This window comes from Salvelinus fontinalis, chromosome 33 (genome assembly GCF_029448725.1).
Source record: "Salvelinus fontinalis isolate EN_2023a chromosome 33, ASM2944872v1, whole genome shotgun sequence".
NCBI lineage: Eukaryota > Metazoa > Chordata > Actinopteri > Salmoniformes > Salmonidae > Salvelinus > Salvelinus fontinalis.
The window spans coordinates 38,966,719-38,988,686 of NC_074697.1; the positions used below are offsets into that span (position 1 = coordinate 38,966,719).

Below are 21,968 nucleotides of genomic sequence, written 5' to 3' on the forward strand. Positions count from 1 at the left end.
TTAATGTAACTGATTGCTGCCTCCTAGTGGTGGTTTTAAACCACACTCAAGACAAATGAGGTGAATGTAAAGGTTGTGCGTGGAAGCAGATCAGCACCATCTGATGTTTATACTTAGTGACGTGCTGTTTGATAGAAACAATATAATTTATTTCCACATGGCGTCAACATCTATGAACTTCACCTGAGTTTAATGGTAATTTAGCCGCAATCCTGATAGACACGAGACATAGATGCGGGCTTTTTCTGTTGAATATGCCTTATTGTTGTATATTTTATTCTTTAGATCCTGTTTGAAATCTTTACTGACTGATGTCTGGGGATTGTTGTAACATACCATATATTCGGATGTTAGTGGGATATAAAGCCTAGCGGTTAAGAGCGTTGGGCCAGTAACCGAAACGTTCGAATCCCCGAGCTGACTAGGTGAAAAATATGTCGATGTGCGGCTGAGCAAGGCACTTAACCCAATTTGCTCATGTAAATCGCTCTAAGAGCGTCTGCTAAATTACTCAAATGTACATTTCCAATTATCTCACTTGTTGGACTTTTATTTTGAAACTGGAAAATGGCACAAGAAGTCTATATATGACGTATTAGAGGCGTTCTAGAAGTACCAAGGCTGCCATTTTTGTCTGTTGAGACGTGCAAAGGGGCCATCAATTAACTTTTGATTCAACTAGCTATCTTACTGGAACTAAAGAAGTCGAACAAAATTGTTAATTTTAGTATTAGATTGAGGACACAATTTCAATGGATTACGAGTCATTTCAATCACAAGCAACTTCAATTTTGGCTATTGTTGTTGAAGCGTCCGTGGCAGAAATGTGCAGAGTTGAGCATGAAGCGTCAATCATGGCATCATGTAGTGAAATAACTTGCACTGGAGATGATGGTGATCAAAATGTCAACACAGGGGTGGGTGTCTTCCTACATAGCCAGTTAACTAGTTTGGACTCAGTTTGCATAACAGTACCTAATGTAGCCTATTCCAAGATAGCTAATTGTTCATTAGCCTTACATCTTAACGTTCCGATGCTCAGTTAATACATTTCACTGGCCAAGTCCTAACTTCAGGGGTCATGAGGACTCGACACTCACTGGTATGATGGCCAACAGCCCAAACTGGTTTGGAACCACTGCTTTACTAGATGCCCCTAGTTGATGTCACCCCCCAGATAACACACTAAAGATCAAACTGGGTTATGGGGTGTTGTTTATTAGGATCAAACGGTTGGAGATGGGCTTTAGTTTTTTAGGATCAAACTGGGAGATCAGGTCATGATGTGGTTGTGATATTAGGTAGCCTAATATTGCTTCGCCATGATTTTCTTCCCATTTCCATCAGGCACGGCTTGTCTCCATTATGCACCTGTTGATGAAGGAAGCCATTCGAAAGTTATGTAGGTTATTCACAGAGTGTACTACAATTCTACAAAATGAAAATGAGACCCTGAAGAATAAGCTGGAATTAATGGTGACACCACTGGAAAAGGGTGAGATCTGAAAAAGAGTAATTCTGTGTTGACCAAGAGTAATCAGTTTGGTTAGTTGGGAGTGTGTCTGAAATCCACAGGAAATCTCAGATTATAAAAATCTGAAATACAACATTAAAATCTAAATAGTTAGAATACCATGCAGAGCATTAGATAAACGGTACTATGTAAACATATTAATCTGGTTTCATATGAAAGAGAAACCGGGTTGAAATAATTACACTTATTTCTATTTCTCTTTTAGGTTATGTTGTGTCTCCTGCCAGTGCAATGAAAGATGGGGAGACCTCTGCATCATCAGAGGAAGACTGTGAGGTGGGTAGATTGTATTTCATCAAAACATGCCAAATGAGAAATCATTGTAATAGTAAGTCTGTTTTTACTGTGTGTGTATTTGTCTGTTGGCAGGAGGATGACTCAATCCACTGTTCCATCAAGGAGTGTGATATCTCAGGAATCAATGCGACATCAACCAGTGGAGAGGGTTAAACTCTTTGATTGTGTTATCTCAGTAATTCTGCTCAGTATACATCTCAACTGTATTTACATGCTTATTTTGCTATTAACCAGAGGTTTATGGGGCGTTCTTTGTGTTTGCACTCTATTTGTCCTTAGGTCCTGCAGATGTTGATAATGCACGCAGAGAGAGTTCAGGCACAGACATTGACCCCCCTGCAGGAGACCGAGAGGAAGAAAAAACAGAGCCCACATCAAGAGACCTGGAAATTGGCGTTGAACACATCCATGATGCTCTCACTGATGGCACACTGATCAAAACAGAGGGCAATGGAACAAATGAAGAAGTTTCATCTGCTGATGTAACAGAAAATACAGAGCGCAGCAGCCCCAGAACAAAGCAGATCTTTCCCAAAAGGAAGAAATCCTTTAACTGTGACCAGTGTGGGAGGCGTTTTCATCTGAGCAGCTTGCTGAAACAGCACAAGCGAGTTCACACGGGAGAGAAGCCTTTCTGTTGTGGCCAATGTGGAAAGAAGTTTATATACTTAACTTCTCTCAACAAGCATGTCTTGGGTCACTCAAAAGGGAGGACTTTTGGCTGCACCGTTTGCGGAAAGACGTTCCGTGAGGAGAGAGCACTAAAGTCCCACGAGTTTGTTCATTCAGAGGCAAAACCATTCAACTGTCTGACTTGTGGACAGGGTTTCACAACAAGAAACAGTCTTATGGTGCACCAGAGAATTCACACAGGTGAAAAACCATATAGCTGCACTATGTGTGGAAAGAGTTTTGCACAATCCAGTTATCTCACGACACATAAGAGAACACACTCCCTCGACAAGCCATTTAGATGTGCTCAGTGTCAAAAGGGTTTCATGACTGAGCGGGCATTGAAATCTCACCAGGTAGTGCACACAGGACTGAAGGCATTTAAATGTGAGATATGCGGAAGCAGTTTTGGTCACGAGGTCAACCTTAAAAGACACAGTCTGATTCACACAGGGACTAAACCGTTCAGCTGTAAGGTGTGTGGAAAGCAGTTCAACCAATCCAGCACCCTCAAAGGACATATGCAGGTACACGAAGGACTGAAGCCCTTTATGTGTGACATTTGTGGAAGAACGTTTGTATACAATTACGCTCTGAGAAACCACCAGCAGACACACATGGATGATGAAAAGAAGGACAAGCAGAGGAAACCACAAAGTTGTGAGATATGTGGGAAGTGCTACAGCTCCATTGGGACGCTTAAAATACACCAGCTGCTTCACACAGGTGAGAAGCCGTTTGTTTGCTCTACATGTGGGAAAACCTTCACCCAGCGAGCTGCTTGTGTTATACATCAGAAAGTTCACACTGGAGAGAAGTCTCACATGTGCAGCGTGTGTGGGAAGAGCTTCAGTTTGCCAAATAGTCTTCGACTACATGAACGAATTCACACTGGCGAGAAACCTTACACATGTGAAACTTGTGGGATGACCTTCCGTATCAGCGGTAACCTTAAAAGGCATATGCGTGTTCATACAGGAGAGAGGCCCTTTAGCTGTGAAGTATGTGGGAAAATGTTCAGCCAAGCTAATAATGTCAAAGCTCACATGCAGGTCCACAAAGCAGAAAAGCCATACTCATGTGACAATTGTGGAAAAAGCTTTGCCTATGTAAGAAATTTCAAGGAACACAAGTGTGTCAATAGATAACCATTTGCAGCACTGTGAGGATTGTATCACAACATTTGTAGTTTGGGGTGCCTACATGGTTGACAAGTAAGGATCAACTTTTATTAAGAGAGTGGGCATTAAAAATGAAGTCTGTTAGTTTTAGGGTTGATGATGCTGTAAACTGATATCTGGGCATTTGTTGAGCAGGGAGATGACATGGTCTCAGTATTATCATTCCAAGTTAATTTTTTGTAGCAAAACTTCTTTTGCACTTTTTATCAAATTGCATAAGCTTTTTGATAGAAATGGCAGATAGAAATGTACAGGGGGGAGGGGTGGTCCAAAATAAGGGGGGGGTTGTCAATTTTCTTTTTTTGCTTTGGGGAGGGTTGTGGGGATTTTTATTGGGCAAAGGGGAGGGTAGTGTGTTTTTTTGGCGGGGGGGGGGGGGTTCTCCCTGGTTTACATTCGCTCTTCTGCATGTATTTTCCCTATAGACAATGGCTTGTGGAAGAACATTTGATAGTACACTAATAAACTTAAAATGTTTGTGAAGGTTTGGTATGATGTGGCTATAATTACGCCTTAGCTACTGCAAGCCTATGATATGAAGGCAGTGCGCCCCGGAGCTCCAACTGACTGACAGTTCAACTTGAGGTGAGGAGATCTATTTCAGGTCTACCAGAGTTACTCCTACAGTGGGGAGAACAAGTATTTGATACACTGCCGATTTTGCAGGTTTTCCTACTTACAAAGCATGTAGAGGTCTGTAATTTTTTATCATAGGTACACTTCAACTGTGAGAGACAGAATCTAAAACAAAAATCCAGAAAATAACATTGTATGATTTTTAAGTAATTAATTTGCATTTTATTGCATGACATAAGTATTTGATCACCTACCAACCAGTAAGAATTCCGGCTCTCACAGACCTGTTAGTTTTTCTTTAAGAAGCCCTCCTGTTCTCCACCCATTACCTGTATTAACTGCACTTGTTTGAACTCATTACCTGTATAAAAGACACCTGTCCACTTACTCAATCTTGGTCAGGCAGGTGACCAAGAACCCGATGGTCACTCTTAACAGATTTCCTCTCTGGAGATGGAAGAACCTTCCAGGAGGACAACCATCTCTGCAGCACTCCACCAATCAGGCTTTTATGGTAGAGTGGCCAGGCGGAAGCTGCTCCTCAGTAAAAGGCACATGGAGTTTGCCAAAAGTTTGGAGTTTGCCAAAAGGCACCTAAAGGACTTGGACCTCTGGATTCTCTGGTCTGATGAAACCAAGATGGAACTCTTTTGCCTGAATGCCAAGCGTCACATCTGGAGGAAACCTGGCGACATCTCTACGGTGAAGCATGGTGGTGGCAGCATCATGCTGTGTGGAAGTTTTTCAGCAGCAGGGATTGGGAGACTAGTCAGGATTGAGGGAAAGATGAACCGAACAAAGTACAGAGAGATCCTTGATGAAAACTTGCTCCAGATTGCTCAGGACCTCAGATTGGGGTGAAGGTTCACCTTTCAACAGGACAACGACCCTAAGCACAGCCAAGACAATGCAGGAGTGGCTTCGGGACAAGTCTCTGAATGTTCATGAGTGGCCCAGCCAGAGCCCGAACTTGAACCCGATCGAAAATCTCTGGAGAGACCTGCAAATAGCTGTGCAGCGATGCTCCCCATCCAATTTGACAGAGTTTGAGAGGATCTGTAGAGAAGAATGGGAGAAACTCCTCAAATACAGGTGTGCCAAGCTTGTAGCGTCATACCCAAGAAGACCCGAGGCTGTAATCGCTGCCAAAGGTGCTTCAACAAAGTATTGAGTAAAGGGTGTGAATACTCATGTAAATGTGATGTTTCAGTTTTTTATTTGTAATATATTTGCAAAAATTTCTAAAAACATGTATTTGCTTTGTCATTATGTGGTATCGTGTGTCGATTAATGACGGGGAAAGAAACTATTCAATCCATTTTAGAATAAGGCTGTAATGTAACAACATTTTGAAAAGGTCAAGGGGTCTGAATCCTTTCCGAATGCACTGTATGTATTATTTTAACTGACTAATAAAATGAATCAATCAATCCAAACTGTGCAGCAGCCAACTGATGAATTGAAAAGAGACATCTGTTACAAAACACCAAGTTTAAAGAAATTCGGAGATTGTCAAGCCAAGCCTTCAATACTGGGTAAGCCTACAAGGTAGGGAGGGATGTATTTTCCGTTTGTTGAGATTGACATAATCTATTTATTTTGGTGTTGAAAACGCAAACCATGATATTGAAGTGCTCTAAGTAGTCAGCGGTATACTTTGTTTATTGGTTGTGTGGTGCATTGGCACAGAAACCTGTTGGTTGGAAAATTTGTTGTACAGGTTTTATAAAATTATAAATATGGCATCAAAATGTACATCTGATTTTCCCCTTGCTGATCATTGTCTGCAGCCCTCTCTGATTGTGAAGTAATAAAACAGGCAGGGAGAGTCTCGTCTGCGGTGGTCGGCGAACCCTCAACCTTCAGGCTCCTAGCCCTGTGTGGCATTGACAGTGCCACAAAAGCATGTTATATCCACATTTATAAAGACATGGTCGCTACAGTTATTGTTAATTTTGGTCGTAAACATTCTTTTGGGTAAATTCTATGAAGGGGGAGGGTTTTCCATTTATTTTACAGTACAAGTGGAGGCTCATGTGAAAAAAAAAAGTTTAATGTTGGGGAGGGAGGTGCATCATTTTTTTATGACATCTTGAGTTGGACCATCCCATCCCCCCCAGTAAATTTCGATCTGTCCCTAACCTACATTAACGTTCCCTACACACCTGCAAAGCAATCCCTGGATTCTTTGGATGTGCAAGTACATTTCACTTATGTCAAAATAAAAATTTCCGTTGGTGATGACTGATGACTTTTTGATGCATTTCTTTGTAATGATTTCTGCGATTTTTGTAGTGTACGAAATATTCTGTAACACAATAATCACAATCTACCAGTACATTTGGCACCAAACATCACTCTTTCCCATATAGCTAATTTATAAGTGAAAACAAAGTTACTTTTATTTTGAAAGACTAAAAACGGTTGTCACGACATACCACAGCCACAAAGTCATAAACCCCACCCATTTGTACAATTTATCTTCTTGGGTTTTTAAACTTAACCACACTGCTAACTCAATGCCTAACCCTAACCTAAAATTAAGACCAAAAAGCAAATGTTTGTTTTAATGAATTTTTATGATAAAGCCACTCTGACTTTGTGGTTGCAGTAACTAGTAGAAACCACTAAAAACCCATGCCTCGACCCGGAAGAACATGTGACCTATGCCGGTCGAGTTGTTTTAGGTCAGTCGGACAACAACACTGCTAACAGCACTAGCGACACTTATTTTGTAGCTAACGTGACATAGCGCTAAGCCTACTTGGCCAATAGCGCGTATTTACGAAGATTTGTAAGTGCGTTGTGATTTTGACAAAAATGTCAGTTTTGCAAGGACAGATTGGCTCCATTTTGGAGATAATGGTTAGAGCGACTGTTACAGAAATTAGCAAAGTTATCGAGGGTTCTGCCTCGTCTGAAGTACCAACAACGGGAGATAACGCGAGTGAAGCCCCAAACGAACAGGTATATCTGCTGATTGTGTAAAGTAAGGCATTTTGTAAACTAGCCCGCTAGTTCATTGCACCGACGTTGCAGCCTCCACTCCACTCTGGGGCGCAATCATTACGCCGAAACCGTTTACTCCAAACGGAAAATGTATACGAGAGTTTCTATTGGACAAATTCAAGAGGAGATCTACCCATTTCGTTCAGTTTGGTTCTGCGCTATGCAGAAATCGCTCCGCCATTTCATAGTTTCTGAAATTCTAGTTTTAGTTTTAGCCTAGTTTTAGTTTGTGACAAAACAATTAAGTATAGACTGTACTTGCTTGTTTGTAGAGAATCATTGTACCATCTAAACCGCTGTGAAATCTCTTCCATAACCAAAATATTGTATTTACCAGTGGTGTAAAGTACTTAAGTAAAAATACTTTAAAGTACTACTTAAGTAGTTTTTTGGGGTATCTGTACTTTACAATTTATATTTTTTGACAACTTTTACTTCACTATATTCCCAAAGAAAATTATTTCTGAGTATTGGAGTGTGCCCCTGGCCTGGGGTGCAATTTTCACTGGGGATGGGGGGACTTTTGCATTTTGACCCCCCCCCCCCCCCACACACACAGTTTTATAAGTGGAATGTGATACAAAACTAGGCAACGGTGTGTTTTAGGACCATGCGGTCGGGTAAGCTGTTTGGAGTGTTTTATCTGACTGGATTTAGGGATCGGCGTTCATTAACGGGACAGTTGTAAATCATGCAGCGCCTTGTGTGTCGATCACAGTTTTTAGAGAAACAACAAATGTTGGTACATATAAGTGTCTTATATTGGCTGAAAGCTTGAAGTTCGTTAATATAACTGTACTGTCCAATTTACAGTAGCTATTACTACTAACAAATGCCAAGCTATTGTTTGAGGAGAGCTCCTAACAAAACACATTTTTTTCACAGCGATAGGTTTGATAAATTCACCTCTGAAGGTGAATTGTGTACTTACACTCTGAAATCTTGCTTTGATTTATCATTCAAAGGGTCCCAGAGATAACATTAAGTGTCGTTTTGTTAGATAAAATCCTTTTTCATATCCTAAAAAGGTCCATGTAGCATGCACGATCGAGTTTGTATTTCCACTCGTTCAATTTGCAAAGAAAGGAATCTGTGAAAATCTAACCCTAAATGCTGTTTCAACCAGTCAAATCACGTTCATATGTATTCCTCAGATCCTAGAACGTAACCAGAATTCACTATATCATTAAGGGTGTAGTATATCCTATAGGACACCAAATTTGGTCAGAGAGCGACGCCTTCATGGCACGCCGATGACGCGGCCGGCCTTTATTTGATCTACAGTATCTTTCTCAAATAAGCACCAATCGGGGTCAAACAAAGCTAGCTAGATAGCCTATGAGGTGGGCTTTACGGTAGTATCCGTAAACGCTGTATCTGTCGCAAAATGTAGATGCTATCCTTTTGCGCCAGCATGCCTTTTCCTTTTGGACAAAAAAATATACAGTTACGCATCCTGCATGGCGCAGTGGTCTAAGGCACTGCATCGCAGTGCTAGCTGTGCCACCAGAGACTCTGGGTTTGAGCCCAGGCTCTGTCGCAGCCAGCCGGCAGAATGTAGCTCGGGCGAATGTTCCCATTGACTCCGTAAGGCCAGCAGGCTAGTCTTTTCTTTTTTAAAATATTTTATGTCTCATTATTATTTTTATTGGTACGTAACTGTTATGAAAGTTGTATTGTCAATTTTGTTTTGTATTTAAAGGCCACTTTAAACGTGTACATGACACTGCAACAAAATTTCCCCATGGGGACAATAAAGTCAGTAAGTAAGTATAATCAAAGTTGCGCCCCTACCCCTGACTATCACTAAACAATTTGCAACAAAAAATTGTGTAGTCTGGTTTGCTTAATATAAGCAGTTTGAAATGACTTTTACCTTTTGATACTTAAGTATATTTAAAACCAAATGGTTTTAGAGTTTTACTCAAGTAGTATTTTACTGTGTGACTTTTACTTGAGTAATTTTCTATTAAAACCCCTCTTTCAATTTTCGCCTAAAATGAGATGCCCAAATCTAACTGCCTGTAGCTCAGGACCTGAAGCAAGGATATGCATATTCTTGATACCATTTGAAAGTAAACACTTTGAAGTTTGTGAAAATAGTTTAGGAGAATATAACAGATTAGATCTGGTCAAAGATGATACAAAGAAAAAAACATGTTTTTTTGTGCCATGTTTGAAATGCAAGAGAAAGGCCATAATGTATTATTCCAGCCCAGATGCAATTTAGATTTTGGACACTAGATGGCAGTAGTGTACTTGCAACATTTTAGACTGATCCAATGAACCATTTCATATCTGTTCAAAATGTTGTATCAAGACTGCCCAAATGTGCCTAATTTGGTTTATTAATACGTTTTCAAGTTCATAATTGTTCACTCTCCTCAAACAATAGCATGGTATTATTTAACTGTAATAGCTACTGTAAATTGGACCGTGCAGTTAGAGTAACAAGAATTTAAGCTTTCTGCCAATATCAGATATGTCTATGTTCTAGGAAATGTTCTTGTTACTTACAACATCATGCTAATCGCATTAGCCTACGTTAGCTCAACTATCGTACTGGGGGGGAAGCGATCCCGTAGAGGTTAATCTTTACTTTTACTCAAGGATGACAATTGGGTACTTTTTCCACCACTGGTATTTACAGCTGTTTGTAGCTGGTTTACAAGACGCAAAAACGAAACTAAAGCACGGGAAACATAGAAATAGCTCACATAGAACAGATCTACCGCTTCTTATGCTTTCTTTCAATGAGAATGACAGATCAATGAGAATGATAGATCTATAACTCATGCCTTTGCAGATTAATTAAGACTGTTTTAAGTATGAACCGATCCACGGGGATACAAGTGTATTGCGGCTGAATACAATGCGTTTTGGATGGTAAGATGAAACCATCAGTATCGCCATGTGACAGCCTTTGGGGTACATTCTAAACTAAAGACCATGATTAGTTGATTATTGGAGTCGGGTGTGTTAGTAGGGGCTGGGGCAAAAGTGTCACCAAACAGGCCCAGAGGACTGGAGTTGTCCGTCCCCGAAGAGGCGAAGCGAGAGGGATATTTGGGATCAAGTTTCGTAATGATTAGGTTGACATAAGTAGGACACGTGACATCCCGGCAACATTGAGCTGTGCCTGGTCGTCATTAGTTACCACAGCCACAAAGTCATAATCCCTGCCTGGTTCTACAATTTCTCTTCTTAAAATGTGATTTTAAAGTCTAGCCCTTACCATAGCCATGCTGCTAAACTTAAATGTTTTTCATACATTTTGATGATATAGCCAATTTAGACGGGGGTGCTTTTTCAGTTGCTCGGGTGCTTTCTTGGGTGAAATGGTAGTTTCAGACACTTGCAAATTTAAGGGTAGTTGGCGGGTACACTGTTCGGATGCTGGAATTATTTTTGGACAAACGTGCGAAGATATTGTTTGACAATCAGATGAAAGCAAGACTGGTTGTGTTCATGCCACATTGAAAGGTAATACATTTTTACAGTTTAAATTATGTCTTTACTATAAACCCACACTAGAAGTGCCTGCATCCGTAATGGGTCAGCGGTCAAACGACCTCCACTCATCACTGTCAAATGCTCCCTGAAACACTTCAGTGAGCAGGCCTTTCTAATCGACCTGGCCCTGGTATCCTGGAAGGATATTGACCTCATCCCGTCAGTAAAGGATGCCTGGTTATTTTTTTTTAATGCCTTCCTCACCATCTTAAATAAGCATGCCCCATTCAAGAAATTTAGAACCAGGAACAGATATAGCCCTTGGTTCTCTCCAGACCTGACTGCCCTTTTAACCAACACAAAAACATCCTGTGGCGTTCTGCATTAGCATCGAATAGCCGTGATATGCAACTTTTGAGGGAAGTTAGAAACCAATATACACAGGCAGTTAGAAAAGCCAAGGCTAGCTTTTTTTAAGCAGAAATTTGCTTCCTCCAACACAAACTCAAAAAAGTTCTGGGACACTGTAAAGTACATGGAGAATAAGAGCACCTCCTCCCAGCTGCCCACTGCACTGAGGATAGGAAACTCTGTCACCACCGATAAATCCACTATAATTGAGAATTTCAATATGCATTTTTCTATGGCTGGCCATGCTTTCCACCTAGCTACCCCTACCCCGGGCAACAGCACTGCATCCCCCACAGCAACTTGCCCAAGCCTTCCCCATTTCTCCTTCTCCCAAATCCAGTCAGCTGATGTTCTGAAAGAGCTGCAAAATCTGGACCCCTACAAATCAGCCGAGCTAGACAATCTGGACCCTTTCTTTCTAAAAATTATCTGCCGAAATTGTTGCAACCCCTATTACTAGCCTGTTCAACATCTTGTGTCGTCTGAGATTCCCAAAGATTGGAAAGCAGCTGCGGTCATCCCTCCCTTCAAAGGGAGGTACACTCTTGACCCAAACTGCTACAGACCTATATCTATCCTACCCTGCCTTTCTAAGGTCTTCGAAAGCCAAGTCAACAAACCGATTACCGACCATTTCGAATCCCACCACACCTTCTCCGCTATGCAATCTGGTTTCAGAGCTGGTCATGGGTACACCTCAGCCACGCTCAAGGTCCTAAGCGATATCTTAACCGCCATCGATAAGAAACAATACTGTGCAGCCGTATTCATCGACCTGGCCAAGGCTTTCGACTCTGTCAATCACCACATCCTCATCGGCAGACTCAATAGCCTTGGTTTCTCAAATGACTGCCTCGCCTGGTTCACCAACTACTTCTCTGATAGAGTTCAGTGTGTCAAATCGGAGGGCCTGTTGTCCGGGCCTCTGGCAGTCTCTATGGGGGTGCCACAGGGTTCAATTCTTGAGCCGACTCTCTTCTCTGTACACATCAATGATGTCGCTCTTGCTGCTGGTGAGTCTCTGATCCACCTCTACGCAGACAACACCATTCTGTATACTTCTGACCCTTCTTTGGACACTGTGTTAACAACCCGCCAGACGAGCTTCAATGCCATACAACTCTCCTTCCGTGGCCTCCAACTGCTCTTAAATACAAGTAAAACTAAATGCATGCTCTTCAACCGATTGCTGCCTGCACCTGACCGCCCGTCCAGCATCACTACTCTGGACGGTTCTTACCTCGAATATGTGAACAACTACAAATACCTAGGTGTCTGGTTAGATTGTAAACTCTCCTTCCAGACTCACATCAAACATCTCCAATCCAAAGTTATATCTAGAATTGGCTTCCTATTTCACAACAAAGCATCCTTCACTCATGCTGCCAAACATACCCTCGTACAACTGACCATCCTACCGATCCTCGACTTCGGCGATGTCATTTACAAAATAGCCTCCAAAACCCTACTCAATAAATTGGATGCAGTCTGTCACAGTGCCATCTATTTTGTCACCAAAGCCCCATATACTACCCACCACTGCGCCCTGTACGCTCTCGTTGGCTGGCCCTCGCTTCATACTCATCGCCAAACCCACTGGCTCCAGGTCATCTACAAGACCCTGCTAGGTAAAGTCCCTCCTTATCTCAGCGCTCTGGTCACCATAGCAGCACCCACCTGTAGCAAGCGCTCCAGCAGGTATATCTCTCGTCACCCCCTAAGCCAATTCCCCCTTTGGCTGCTTTCCTTCCAGTTCTCTGCTGCCAATGACTGGAACGAACTACAAAAATCTCTGAAACTGGAAACACTTATCTCCCTCACTAGCTTTAAGCACCAGCTGTCAGAGCAACTCACAGATTACTGCACCTGTACATAGCCCATCTATAATTTAGCCCAAACAACTACACCTTCCCCTACTGTATTTATTTATTTTGCTCCTTTGCACCCCATTCTTTCTATTTCTACTTTGCACATTCTTCCACTGCAAATCTACCGTTCCAGTGTTTTACTTGTTATATTGTATTTACCTCGCCACCATGGCCTTTTTTTGCCTTTACCTCCCTTATCTCACCTCATTTGCTCACATTGTATATAGATTTATTTTTCTACTGTATTATTGACTGTATGTTTGTTTTACTCCATGTGTAACTCTGTTGAAGGTGTGAAACTGCTTTGCTTTATCTTGGCCAGGTCGCAATTGTAAATGAGAACTTGTTCTCAACTTGCCTACCTGGTTAAATAAAGGTTAAATAAAATAAAAAATAAAGTCATTTGGACTGCTCATGAATTAAGAAAAATGTTTTATTACTCTGTCATTTTTAAAGTCATGCCCCTCTCCATCCTTGACTTTTCCTTAAGTCTATAAAACTCACTGTCATTGTTCGAATCATATCACAAACAGAACTGGTATTATAAACAGTTTTAGGAGGACATGTCTTTTTAAGTGGTTTCCACTGTTGCCTCTCCTCCCGACGGTATGGCCTGCGCCCCTCCCAATAGTTGAAGGTGCTTTGTCCACTTGATAATCACCCCGATGATTGCCTCAACTGAGCCTAAACTATACCACAACTAATTTCACACTTATCACAACAGATCAAATAAATGAAGTAAAGTATGATGGGGAGAATCGGTGAGTGAGGGGACACGGACAATGCATAATTATGTAATCACCAATTGTGAATGAAGATCAGGGCAGGCCATTGTATTGATCTATCCTAATTATAATCGGTCCAGCGAATCCAAGCGGTCCTATCAGTCTACTCTGGCCTACTTGGAGTAAACAGTCAGTGAGGGCGTGCATCATATACAATGGCAAGAAGACCAAGACAAATGGATGGACATGCTGTGTTATCGTTGCTACCAAATTTGAATGAAAATGACTGATGGTGGGGTAGAAATTCATATTGATGACATCTGATATCAGCACAAAACTTTGTAACAGAGAGCAGTTCCTATAAAACATTTGCAACAAACTCATCAGCTTTCGTTGTTTATGTGCATGCTCTAGCTGATGCCATTGTGTGGAGACGCACACCATGTAAGCACGAGCTGACAATTATTGACTTTTTGACTGCTGTCATATCAACACTTATATTCATTAAAAAGCCATTATTGGTTTTGTGCAGATGTTCACTATTTATCAAGCACACCTGACGCTTATAATGATGTTTAGGCTACTGATGTTTTCATCATTCCACCGCATATGTTGCTGGCAGTGCGTGTCGGTGGTTGGGGTATTTTTATTTGGTTATAAAAAATGATCTGTTACTTTCGTTCCAACACATGCTTTCTTTTTCATAGTTATAACAAAGGCACTCCATGTACAATTGACTGAAACCTTGTGCGTTTTTTAAATTATTTAATTTTGTGTAGAAATGTATCCTACAGTAACAAACTAATAAATGCTTTTGTGTTATTTGAAAACAAAATGTGTTCATTCTGTTACCTAAGACTTTCATGGACACAACCAAATGATTCTTTTTGCGATAGTGTATATGAAATGTATTAATTACTTTGCTAGAATGTTGCAGTCAGAATGACTGCTCGTTAGCTTGAAGGGGGGATCCCTCAAGGCCCAGCGGTTCTAGGAGGTCCCATGAAAAAACAACATGCTCCCTATGGGAATCGAATGCCCGCCAACTGATTCGTTCTGGTGCCGGCCCAGCCTTAGCCTGGAGACCTGACATTTGATTTTCATTCAATTCAGCATCGGGCGTAAATGAGTGTTTGGATCAGTAAAGTTTCCTCTCATAACCTCTACAAACCGGAATGTGAAATAAAATTACATTTTAACTTACTTTACCGGTTGTCTGTGTGGTTGGTCCTTTTGCAGGTAGGAATGTAGTATAATTAAATCAACTTTTCAAAGCTTTGGTAGTGCGTTCGGATTTCTATCACCTGATGTATGAGCACTAGATGATAATGCATACTTGCCAAGCTCATGAATGTGTTTACATGGTTCTGCGCATGCTTCATGTGATAAATCTGAACACACTACCAGCGCTTTGAAAAGTTGATTTAATTATACTTTCCTGTGGATATATTATCTCACATTCCTACCTGCAAAAGGACCAACCGCACAGACAACCGGTAACGTTAAAATATCATTTCAACTTTCTGGCTTGTAGAGGTCGTGAGAGGAAACTTTCCTGATCAAAACGCTCAATTAAATGAAATTCAGCTTTGGGGTTTTAGGCTACCCATCCCTGACCTAGGGTATGTGTTCTACGTCTTGTTAATTGAGCTAATCCATTACGCTAGTACTTGCCACAGGGTTGGCTCAACTGGAAACATGTTTGTATATTTTAGATCTGCAAGCATTTATCATAATCGCCAGAAATACTTGTCAGAGACGTTTATAATGGTAGCTAGCTAGTTAAGTAAACTGAAGTTTGTTCTGTATGCCCTAAACTTGCTTTTGCTCTTTTTACTCAGTTTACCCAGTTGACCTCATTCATGGAGATACTGGCAAAGGAGGCTGTGGACCAAATCTGCAAGCTATTCAACGAGTGCTCCTCCGTTCTGCATCTGGAAGTGTCTCGGAGTCAAACTGAGAATGAGGACTTGAAGAAGAGGCTAGATGCGGTTGAGACCAAACTGAGGACTGTCTTAGAAGGGAGTGGAGGACAAGAGAACACATCAGCCAATGGCTGCTGCAGTGAAGTCAAGATCATCCACCAGTTAAAAGGCACACAACCAGGTGAGAGTTAGCATTATTTCAGATAAGCCATCAATCTGGTTTTAGAGTGCTTTGGTACACTGTTACTAAAACCAGTGCTTTTAAATTCAATATAAACCTTTTTGATTTTGACTGCAATATTTTTCAGGCGTATGCGCTGGTGATGCAGAAGTGAAACGATCCCCCATCCTCCACCTGTGGAAAGGGAGACTTCCCTCAACTGTAAACGAGGTAGGCTTATTTGCCTAACTGACAATATTCTGTGGGAAGTTTAGATCTTGGAAAGCTGTCTGGAATTACTAGGGGGTACAGAAAGTAATAACCTATTTACCTGTCTGTATCATTATACACCATTTGGTACCAGGTAGTTACCAATTGTATTTAATTATTGGAAGTGAGTACAAGAAGAAGCATTTTATCCCTTTGTGAAGAGTTCTGTTGTTTTATAATATTATATGGATATAGAGATATATACAGTGGGGCAAAAAAGTATTTAGTCAGCCACCAATTGTGCAAGTTCTCCCACTTAAAATTTTGAGAGAGGCCTGTAATTTTCATCATAGGTACACTTCAGCTATGACAGACAAAATGAGAGAGAAAAAATCCAGAAAATCACATTGTAGGATTTTTTATGAATTTATTTGCAAATTATGGTGGAAAATAAGTATTTGGTCAATAACAAAAGTTTCTCAATACTTTGTTATATACCCTTTGTTGGCAATGACAGAGGTCAAACATTTTCTGTAAGTCTTCACAAGGTTTTCACACACTGTTGCTGGTATTTTGGCCCATTCCTCCATGCAGATCTCCTCTAGAGCAGTGATGTTTTGGGGCTGTTGCTGGGCAACACGGACTTTCAACTCCCTCCAAAGATTTTCTATGGGGTTGAGATCTGGAGACTGGCTAGGCCACTCCAGGACCTTGAAATGCCACTCCTTCGTTGCCCGGGCGGTGTGTTTGGGATCATTGTCATGCTGAAAGACCCAGCCACGTTTAATCTTCAATGCCCTTGCTGATGGAAGGAGGTTTTCACTCAAAATCTCACGATACATGGCCCCATTCATTCTTTCCTTTACACGGATCAGTCGTCCTGGTCCCTTTGGGGTCCCGTGTAGCTCAGTTGGTAGAGCATGGTGCTTGCAATGCCAGGATTGTGGGTTCGATTCCCACGGGGGGCCAGTACAAAAAAAAGTATGAATGTATGTACTTGTAAGTCGCTCTGGATAAGAGCGTCTGCTAAATGACTTAAATGTAAATGTAAAAACAGCCCCAAAGCATGATGTTTCCACCCCCATGCTTCACAGTAGGTATGGCGTTCTTTGGATGCAACTCAGCATTCTTTGTCCTCCAAACACGACGAGTTGAGTTTTTACCAAAAAGTTATATTTTGGTTTCATCTGACCATATGACATTCTCCCAATCTTCTTCTGGATCATCCAAATTCTCTCTAGCAAACTTCAGACGGGCCTGGACATGTACTGGCTTAAGCAGGGGGACACGTCTGGCACTGCAGGATTTTAGTCCCTGACGGCGTAGTGTGTTACTGATGGTAGGCTTTTTTACTTTGGTCCCAGCTCTCTGCAGGTCATTCACTAGGTCCCCCCGTGTGGTTCTGGGATTTTTGCTCACCGTTCTTGTGATCATTTTGACCCCACGGGGTGAGATCTTGCGTGGAGCCCCAGATCGAGGGAGATTATCAGTGGTCTTGTATGTCTTCCATTTCCTAATAATTGCTCCCACAGTTGATTTCTTCAAACCAAGCTGCTTACCTATTGCAGATTCAGTCTTCCCAGCCTGGTGCAGGTCTACAATTTTGTTTCTGGTGTCCTTTGACAGCTCTTTGGTCTTGGCCATAGTGGAGTTTGGAGTGTGACTGTTTGAGGTTGTGGACAGGTGTCTTTTATACTGATAACAAGTTCAAACAGGTGTCATTAATACAGGTAAAGAGTGGAGGACAGAGGAGCCTCTTAAAGAAGAAGTTACAGGTCTGTGAGAGCCAGAAATCTTGCTTGTTTGTAGGTGACCAAATACTTATTTTCCACCATAATTTGCAAATAAATTCATAAAAAATCCTACAATGTGATTTTCTGGATTTTATTTTCTCATTTTGTCTGTCATAGTTGAAGTGTACCTATGATGAAAATTACAGGCCTCTCTCATCTTTTTAAGTGGGAGAACTTGCACAATTGGTGGCTGACTAAATACTTTTTTTGCCCCACTGTAGGTATAGATATGCAGTACCAGTGAAACGTTTTGACACACCTACTCATTCAAAGGTTTTTCTTTATTTTACTATTTTCTACATTGTAGAATAATAGTGAAGACATCAAAACTATGAAATAATACCTATGGAATCATGTAGTAACCAAAAAAGTGTAAAACAAATCAAAATATATTTGAGATTCTTCAAATTAGCAACTCTTTGCCTTGATAACTGCTTTGCACACTCTTGGCATTCTCTCAACCAGCTTCACCTGTAATGCTTTTCCAAGAGTCTTGAAGGAGTTCCCACATGCTGAGCCCTTGTTGGCTGCTTTTCCTTCACTCTGCGGTCCAATTGGGTTGAGATCGGGTGATTGTGGAGGTCAGGTCATCTGATGCAGCTCTCCAGCGGTCCTCAAGAGAGCCAGTTTCATCATAGCGCTTGATTTTTTTTGCGACTGCACTTGAAGAAACTTTCAAAGTTCTTGAGATTTTCCGCATTGACTGACCTTCAAATCTTAATGTAATGTTGGACTGTCGTTTCTCTTTGCTTATTTGAGCTGTTCTTGCCATAATATGGACCTGGTCTTTTACCAAATAGGGCCATCTTATGTATATCACCCCTACCTTGTCACAACACAACTTATTGGCTCAAACGCATTAAGAAGGAAAGGAATTCCACAATTAACTTTTAACAAGGCACACCTGTTAATTGAAATGCATTCCAGGGTCCTCATGAAGCTGGTTGAGAGAATGCCAAGAGTGTACAAAGCTGTCATCAAGGCAAAGGGTGGCTACTTTGAAGAATCTCAAAAGTAAAGTATATTTGGGTTTGTTTAACACTTTTTTCGCTTACTACATAATTCCATATGTGTTAGTTCATAGCTTGTAGAATAATAGTGAAGACATCCAATGTAGAAAATAGTAAAAATAAAGAAAAACCCTTGAATGAGTAGGTGTGTCCAAACTGTTGACTGGTACTGTAGATGGATATAGATGGGACTCTAAACCTGCGTTCCATTAAATCACTTTCCCTCTCATCTCAGCACTCCAACATGGAGCACACGATCGAGTCAGTTATTATCAAAGAAGAAGGCTTAGAAGATTACCTGTACAGCAGCACCTCAGACCCAAGTTCTTTTTTAGAGAGCCAAGCCCAGGAGTTGAGTGACCCAGAGAACCCCTCAGAGGACCCAAAAGACAGAGGCGGCGCCGCAGGGCCAAAGCATTTGAGAAAGCCAAAGATCACTGGGGCTCGTCGGGCAAGGCCCAAAAAGGAGAAATATCTTAGCTGCAAGCACTGCAGGAAGACATTCAGCAAACTGATCCAGCTGAAAGCTCACCAGGCGATCCATGCAGCAGCGGAGAAACCTTTTAACTGCAAACAGTGCGGTAGAGGTTTTTCCTTTAAACGCAGTTTGGATGCACACCAGCTGCTTCACACAGGAGATCGACCACACACCTGTGGCGATTGTGGTAAAGCTTTCACCCTAAAGCAGCTGCTCAAGAATCACCAGAGACTCCATGCAGGGTTGAGACCGTTCCGCTGCGACGAATGTGGCAAGAGCTTTAACCGGGCCCACGGTCTCAAGATGCACCAGATCGTCCACACGGGAGAGAGGAAATACAGCTGTGAGATCTGCAAGAAGAGTTTCAGCATTCCAGGAAATCTCCACAGGCACAAGCGTATACACACTGGCGAGAAACCGTTCCGTTGCGATACGTGCGGGAAAAGCTTCAACCAGGCAGACACTCTGAAAGGACACCAGCGGATCCACACAGGAGAGAGGCCATTTACCTGTGAGACGTGTGGGAAGTGTTTCATTCAAAGAAGTGCACTGAAAATGCACCAAAGAACCCATGCAGGAGAGAACGCCTTCCTCTGTGTGGTGTGTGGGACAGTACTGGCTTGCGTCAACTCTTTCAAAACACACCTTCAGGCTCACACAGCAGAGCTGCCTTGTATTTGCTCAGTGTGCGGTAGTAGTCTCAGTTCACTCACTCACCTCAAATCGCACCAGCAACTCCACACTATGGAGAAGCCGCACAGCTGTGGCCTATGCAACAAGAGCTTCAAGTCGGTCAGCTACCTGAACATACACATGAAAACTCACACTGGGGAGAGACCGTTCACCTGTGACGTGTGTGGAAGGATGTTCACTCAACACAGCAGCCTGAAAACCCACCAGGCAGTCCATACTGGGGAGAAACCTTTCAGCTGTGGAACGTGTGGGAAATGTTTCAGCAACACTGGGAACCTCAACAGGCACCAGCGGATACATACTGGAGAGAAGCCTTTTAGCTGTGACCTCTGTGGGAGGAGCTTCAACCAGGGCAATAGCCTCAAAGCCCACAAACAAATCCACACAGGGGAGAAACTATTCATGTGCGACAAATGCGGGAAGAGTTTTTCCTACCTGAGGAATCTGAAAGATCACAAGTGCTACTATATCTAAAACCAATAGGCATAGCCTCGTATTGCGATGGACCACACTTGGTTTGAACAATTGTCTCGGCATTAAAAATGCATTTATAGGTCTACTAACATATGAAGTGTACCGATTTAGATTGGTTGCCAAAAAAGCCTTTTTCAAAGTTTTTAAATTTGTATAACCAGTTGCCTTTCTGGGGTAGACATACTTTGAGTGGATTGGCTGGTGGTCCAGTAACTGTTCAATGAAGCAGAGCCTAATTTATTTGAGAAGGATGTACATCTGTAACCTTTCTTGTCTTGTGTACCTTTTATTACTGTTGTTATCTCATAATTTGTGTGCCAATGGTAAATAAAACTCCTGAAATGAGTCATTTGTGGGTGTGTTGATGTGTGTGTTTGTTGTTGCTATCCGTGCATATAGTTCCTCTAACAGCTGCAACATAACATTAATGCAAATTATCAGGTGCCTATAGGTTGGTGTCCCTCTATGGCGCCTTGTATGAAGTGCCTCAGATGAGACTGATAACAGACTCGTATGGATATTACGTAACAAGGAGAAACAACAGGAAAATAAACCTGTATTTCAGTCCATTTTTGGCACCGATATAGCAGATCATCCATTTCACATGAATGAATTAGAATTGTGTCGATACATGAATTCCTCCGTGAACAGATTCTTGACTGTGGACTTGTGGTGTGCCGTCCATCTACATGTCTGCATTACCAGCAACTGTGTTCCCAAGCCATACCTCAGCCAATGTCACTATGATAGAACTGTGCAACGCTCTCTTCCCTTCCAAGAGAAAAGTAGATGTGAGCCAGTGTCCTGAATGGAACCAAACAAGTTTAAAAAATCTATGAATAAGCCAAGGCAACACTGTGGATGATGTCAAAGGAAGTGTACATGTGACCAGAAGATGATTATCTTCAGCACTAATAGAAGTTCATGTGCTATGGTAGAATGAAATGGTTCTGTATTATGCCTGCATATTCATAATTCATGTTAGGTTACCTTGGGCCAGTCCTTCTCAAATAGTGGGGCTCGATGCCAAGGGGGGCGCGTGTGACCCTGGGGGAACATGCTTTTTTTTGCACCGAACAAGAGCACAGAGCAGGAGATATGAAGTGCAGATAACAAACCCTTAAGAGACACCATGGAAAAATATTTAACAGGGATGAAAAGAAAGGCGGAGAGAGACGGAGATAATGAGACAAACGTACGTCTCCCGAAAGCTAAGACGAGGAAATATGACGACGCGTATGTAGCGCTTGGCTTCACTGTGACTACGGTGGGAGAGGAGAAAAGACCGGTATGTTTACTGTGTCTAAAAATATTGGCAGCAGACAGCATGAAGCCAAATAAACGAAGGCGTCACGTAAAGACATTACACCCCAATCACGCTGATAAGCCGCTTGAGTTTTTTCAGCGAAAACGTGCCGAATATTGCCAACAATCGTCCCGCTTTGCAAAACGTTCTCATTGTAGCCGTTAATCCTGAATTCCTCATTTTGATAAAAAAA

The 21,968-nt window shown here is 41.9% G+C and overlaps 2 protein-coding genes across 2 annotated transcripts; both read left to right on the top strand.

The window, feature by feature from the left end:
• The first annotated feature begins 616 nt into the window (after positions 1-616).
• LOC129832199 (gastrula zinc finger protein XlCGF26.1-like) lies at positions 617-3,970 on the top strand. The gene is made up of 5 exons (XM_055896080.1): positions 617-917; positions 1,348-1,495; positions 1,740-1,810; positions 1,904-1,979; positions 2,111-3,970. The coding sequence occupies exons 1-5, from the start codon at positions 753-755 to the stop codon at positions 3,649-3,651; spliced, it is 2,001 nt and encodes a 666-aa protein (XP_055752055.1). The 5' UTR covers positions 617-752; the 3' UTR covers positions 3,652-3,970.
• A 2,948-nt stretch (positions 3,971-6,918) lies between these two features.
• LOC129832209 (gastrula zinc finger protein XlCGF57.1-like) lies at positions 6,919-20,814 on the top strand. Its single transcript, XM_055896091.1, has 4 exons — positions 6,919-7,227; positions 15,568-15,832; positions 15,960-16,042; positions 19,060-20,814. The coding sequence occupies exons 1-4, from the start codon at positions 7,081-7,083 to the stop codon at positions 20,467-20,469; spliced, it is 1,905 nt and encodes a 634-aa protein (XP_055752066.1). The 5' UTR covers positions 6,919-7,080; the 3' UTR covers positions 20,470-20,814.
• Positions 20,815-21,968: the final 1,154 nt, after the last annotated feature.